This window comes from Polyodon spathula, chromosome 6, assembly GCF_017654505.1.
Source record: "Polyodon spathula isolate WHYD16114869_AA chromosome 6, ASM1765450v1, whole genome shotgun sequence".
NCBI lineage: Eukaryota > Metazoa > Chordata > Actinopteri > Acipenseriformes > Polyodontidae > Polyodon > Polyodon spathula.
The window spans coordinates 14,868,565-14,874,564 of record NC_054539.1 but is presented as its reverse complement, the minus strand read 5'-3'; the positions used below and the strand labels follow the sequence as shown (position 1 = coordinate 14,874,564).

General features: G+C 44.8%; 1 protein-coding gene across 1 annotated transcript in view; it reads left to right on the top strand.

Moving 5' to 3' along the window:
* Window positions 1-193: 193 nt before the first annotated feature.
* Window positions 194-6,000, top strand: part of lmna (lamin A) — a 29,871-nt gene continuing 24,064 nt past the window's right edge. The window contains exon 1 of the mRNA XM_041252195.1: window positions 194-738. Within this exon, the coding sequence (XP_041108129.1) occupies window positions 395-738 (344 nt within the window). The 5' untranslated portion in view covers window positions 194-394. The remainder of the gene's footprint in view (window positions 739-6,000) is intronic.

Below are 6,000 nucleotides of genomic sequence, written 5' to 3'. Positions count from 1 at the left end.
TCTCATTTTGGTTTTCTTTTTTCCCTAGAATCCCACCAAGTTAAAAATAACCTCATTATCTGTTGCCACACTCTACTTAAACATATGACCGCAGCTGCAGGCTGTTACAAAACCAGCACTGTGTTCTCAAAGTCTGGAAAGGTAGTCTATTACAACAGCTTCTAAAACAGCTAGGCAGGAGTTAAGCAGACTCCTCCCTCCCTCCCTCCCTTCCTCTCGCTCTCCTTTCCAGAAATATATTGGCTGGGAACTCAGTGCAAGAAGCATTCTTGCTGAGCGAGCGAGAGAGAGAGAGTCACTGCTACCCAGAGAAGCTTCAGAGCACTGCAGGAAGCACGCAGAGGTTTTGGAAGGCTGTTTCGTGGAGATTCTTGTTGAATTATCCGGCTTGAGAATGGAGACTCCCTCCCAGAAGCGCCCTGCTCGCAGCGGGGGCACGCCGCTCTCCCCGGCCCGCATCACCCGGCTGCAGGAGAAAGAGGACCTGTGCGAACTCAATGACCGCCTGGCCGTGTACATCGACAAGGTGCGCTCGCTGGAGAGCGAGAACGCGGGGCTGAGGCTGCGCGTCTCCGAGTCGGAGAGCATCGTCAGCAGGGAGGTGTCGGGCATCAAGCTGGCCTACGAGACGGAGCTGGCAGATGCACGCAAGACCCTCGACACGGTCGCCAAGGAGCGGGCACGCCTGCAGCTGGAGCTGGCCAAGGTCCGAGAGGAGCACAAGGAGCTGAAAGCCAGGTAGGGGGCGCTGCTGAGCCGCTGAGTTTGAAAAGCACTTTGAAACATTGGCCTTTTGAATTGTGAAGTGTGTGTCAGTGAATCTTTCTTTAAGCGATTTTATTGCAATAGTGAACTGTTTTGTATTGAGACACAGGTCTAAAAGCGATGCCTAGCTACTTTACAGAATGGTTCTTGACTCAGTTTTGTAGTTGGTTTGGACACATACCGATTTCATTTTAGTTTTAACAAAATGATCCCGCATTAAATTATTATTGGATCTTATTATGGACATGTGTCGTGATGCATATCATAGCACTATCTATGACATAGTCTATAATAATAGAAATTACAAGCACATAAGAGTCAATCGAGGGGTTCTGTGCATAACCCACAAGAGCAAAACCCAGATTTATTTATTTATTTATTTTTGTACAACTTGAAAGTTAAATCATCTGTTTTATGTATTTATGTTTTTTTATTGACCTAGAAGATGGTACTGGAGATTACTATAATGAAGAAACGTTTGTTTTGTAATGAGGTGTTAAGCCACTCCCAGTAATAGTATTGAAGGTACCTCGTAACTCCTAGAAGTCATTTTAGCTCAAACGCAGTGGCTGCCCATCGAGGGACTGTCTGCAAATTTCAAATCCAACAAGCAGGCATAAGGGATTATCTACGGTTTACCAGTTTACGAAAAAAAAAAACAGAGAGTGCTTTGTAATTATCTACCGTTTTAACAATTTAGGAAAAGAGAAAAAACTTTGACGAAGTTGCTTCGTGGGCTGGCAGAGTTGAAAGGTTACATGAATGAACGATTGTTCTCCAGACAAGCTCAAAACCAGCTTAGGGCAGATTTAGCAAACGTAAAGTAATTCAAATGGTTTTTAAAGCTCCTTAGCGTTAAACCCTGTTTTCTCTGTTTATCTAGTACTTGCACCCATCGAGTTGAGTAGGGTTGTAGGGATTGAATTTTTATGTTGGCAATCGGGGGAGTCTGTTCATCAGCAGAAGAGACCAAACAATTAGAGGCAGGGAAGACTGTAGAGGACTTTCGAAGCCTGTTCAAGAATCCTTCAGCCCTGCCTGAGCCAAACTCCAGCAAGAAAGAACAGGCCTCCTTCTGCTGTGTGCTGCTGGAGCAGAGAAAGAGAAAGGGAGGCTCTTACTCTCTGAACAGCCTCCCTCTGCTCTGCTGAACAGGCCTCCCTCTGCTCTGTGCTGCCTGGAGCAGAGAAAGAGAAAGGGAGGCTCTTATACTCTCTGAACAACCTCCCTCTGCTCTGTGCTGGAGCAGAGAAAGAGAAAGGGAGGCTCTTACACTCTCTGAACAGCCTCCCTCTGCTCTGTGCTGGAGCAGAGAAAGAGAAAGGGAGGCTATACTCTCTGAACAGTCTCCCTCTGCTCTGTGCTGGTGGAGCAGAGAAAGAGAAAGGGAGGCTCTATAGTCTCTGAACAGACAACCTTTGCTCTGTGCTGGAGCAAAGAAAGAGAAAGGGAGGCTCTTATACTCTCTGAACAGACTCTGCTCTGTGCTGGTGGAGCAGAGAAAGAGAAAGGGAGGCTCTTATACTCTCTGAACAGCCTCCCTCTGCTCTGTGCTGGTGGAGCAGAGAAAGAGAAAGGGAGGCTCTTACACTCTCTGAACAACCTCCCTCTGCTCTGTTCTGGAGCGGTTTTGTTTGAAGTTAAAGTAACTTGGAAGGCAGGGATCTCCACACACTCTGCCTTTCACAAGTAACCGGTGCTTGCCAGTTATTCACAGATCTGTGTAATGAATTCCTTGAAATGAAAAGTAAAACCTTTCTTTGAAGTCGCCACCTTCCAGAAGAATTCTTGCAACTGCAAGTGTTTCACATTGAGTTCTAACCAAGGCGATATATCTGACTATCCCTTCTCAATCCATTAGCACTAGCAACACTGCCCCTCCCTTCTCACTGTTAAAGATATTTCTGTCCTGGGTTCTAGAGATCTCTCAAAGACCAGGCTGCTGCTGCCTTCTGGCACCGAATCACTGCACCTGGTCTAGTTTAAACTCCAGGATCGGAGTTACAATCCTACAATCTATTTGAAACACTCCTAAATGAACAAAGAAAAGGTGAAAGGTCACACTGTCACATGATTTGCATGAAATCAGGAAGGCTGTTTAAACACAGTAAAACAATAAAAACCGAATTAAAACAACGTAACGGATAACGGATTACGTTTTACGTGAGAGAATTACTTTTTCGCTGCATTTAAAAAATAAAAAATAAAATTATGGCTAATGCAGAAAATCAGAAAGCGCTTCAACAGTCAGACCTTGCCTGTCACACGAAACAGTTTTCAGATCGTCTTGCTAGAAACGGCATCCGAGGAGGGGGCGAGTGCGTTCGATAGCTGGATCTTCAAAGAATATTCTGAGCTGCAGCCTGACCTGAGGAGATAATATCTGTGTAACTTGTAAACTGTGCCTGAGAAGTTACTGTTTGGAGCTGTACTGAGCTCAAAGTTGCTGTGTTCATATCAATACCATTTTAGGAAAATAAATTGCTCATGAACTTAGTAAATCTGTCTTCAGCGTTGCCTAGGGAACGGCCACACACAAACACAGAACAGCAATTCATCGTCTCGTGGTTATCCCTGTGGCGTGGGGAGGTGGAGCATGCGTCCCTCAATGGGCGTGGCCAATAAGAGGCAATCGCCAAGCTGTTGGAAGAACTGAGCCAAACTACCTTTGTGTTCAGATAGTTCTCCACACTGGTGAAATGCAGATTCCCTTCTTCATCTTCAGGAGGCTGTGTGGTCCAGTGGTTAAATAAACAGTCCTGTAACCAGGAGGTCCCCGGTTCAAATCCCAGCTCAGCCACTGACTCCCTGTGTGTGACCCTGAGCAAGTCACTGAACCTCCTTGTGCTGTATCTTTGGGGTGAGACGTTGTTGTAAGTGACTCTGCAGCTGATGCATAGTTCAGACTCCCTAGTCTCTGTATCTTGTAAAGCGCTTTGCGATGGGGGTCCGCTATGAAAGGCGCTATATATATATAGGTGCCTGATGAGCCAAGTCCATAACAATAGTACTGGAAATAGTGCATACATATAATATACTTTTTTTTATTTAATCAAAGTACAGTTGTATAATATTTTGTTGTAAGAAAAAACAATCTTGTTCTTCCACCAATGCCGATCTGTGTGTTTTGGCACTGCAGGAAATGTCTCAGTAATTGTCAAAGACAAATATACGACTCCTTAGACATGCGTTCATTTTTAACCCAGCCATTCGGAAACCACTCGAGCCGTTCCCACCAGCGTTCTGGTCGGAAGATCGCCCACATGTTCTGATCTACCGTCATGGTACTGGAGAGCGTCGCCGCTGTATTGAGCAGTGCAGAAAAAGAGAAACGGCGCCTCCGCTGGTTTTGCAGAAAAGAGCACAGCTGTGCTTGACGAGCTCTCGATCGATTACGTACTGTACTTTCTTCCAAAAGCATAAACAAAAACACAGCCTCCATGTTATCGCAGAAAACCCTGCGATCGGCAGTGGTGATGGCTTCAGTGGTTTGTATAAACAGGGTGTGCGCTCACTTCAGTGATGAAAGGTGTGTGTGTGCACAACAAGCCAGTGCAGTTTGTAAATACGGATGTCAAGCCAGCTGCAGTGTGTATATGTAGGCTTAGTTCTCCACACCGTGAAGCCCAGATTCCCTTCTTTGTTCAGCAGAGCTGGGGTTCAATTATAATTACAATTTACAGTTAAAATGATACTGCAATAATTACAATTGCACTAAAAAGTATCACAAACAACTACCCACATGAACGTGTTCGCTCTGTTAAATAACCCAGCAATAATTACAGGTACAAATTCACAAACACGCTGTAGGACTTGTGATTCCACAGGTGTGCCGAGGCTCCACTGCAGTTCCAGTGACTCTGTCATTGCTTGAGTTACAGTCTGTTGTGCATCATGTATAACCCACTGGGATCTGAACTGTCTGCTCTCTTCGTGTTGCAGAATTACCTGCACAGTTTACCCAGACCGCACTGTGTTTCCTTTACTGGGTCCAGTGTTGTTCAGATCACACTGTGCTTTGTTCTTCCCACAACACACTACTGTGATGTTTAAGAGAAAAAAAAAAAATTCTCCTGGCGAACTTTCCCGAGTAAAAGTTGAAAAAAGTAATCTCCCAGTTTATTTACGTTATGACGTGTGAAAAAAAAAGGATCAAAGCTATTGAGAATGTGTAGAAAGCAGGATTGCTGTGATACGGACGGCTGGGACACAGTTCAGGTAAAGTAAAACAGCAGGTGTTCTGGAACCCTAACCTCTTCCTGTTGTGCTTTTAAACTTGCTTATCACTAGGATGTGATCAAAATTAAGCAAAGTGAATCTAAACATCAGAACATGGGTCTGCTTAATATGTACAGCTGGTCCTGTCTCTCTTCTATCAGTTAATATTTACAGCTGGTCCTGTCTCTCTTCTATCAGTTAATATGGACAGTTGGGTGGACCAAACATCATTATGAATAATATTTTAATTTAAAAAAGTTACACAATATGTAGTATAATGTCGTTATCCATGTTTTAGAATGTCAGTTGCATGGCACTAAAATAAGATCTTGACTTTTCTGAAACGTGCCATTTCCAGTAGCTGAGAGCGTTTTATAGTAAGGATGGATTGATTTTCGAGCACTGGCTAGCATGCCTTTAAATGAACGCAGAAAGAGGTGTTGAAACTCTGCGTGACCGTCCGAATGCGGTGTGTCTCAACTGCAAAAAAATGTCGTTTTCCGCTTGTGATTAAAGCAGGGCTTCGTTCTTGGAGGTGAAGCAGCTTCATTGACCCGTGTCTGGCAGGGTAGGTTGGTAATTTTGCTGCTGGCTTCAGACTCGAAGCAGCCACGCTTGTCTGGGCTCCCCAAGCCACACCTGTTCAAACAGAGCTTACAATTGGCTGGTTTTCAAAGCTGGACTCTGGTCGCACCTGCTCCCTTTCGCTGCCCCTCTCTCCCGCATAATAGAGCCGGCTTTGTTTCTGTCAAGTTGAAAACCTCACCCAGCAGTCCGGGCTTCAGGGACAAACGCCAGAGTCCTTCAGTCTTTGAAACGTCACATTCATCCACTTCCAAACCGTTTGTGAAAGATGACAACCTCCCGACAAAAGGCTGTTTGTCCCACTTCCAAACGGACTCGCACACACACTGTAAAGGCATGCTGGTGTATATCACACTTGAGTTTTAAATATGTCCAGAGCTCTAGGATCAGTTGGATTTATAGGGAATGCAAATATTTGATTAATAACCGTTT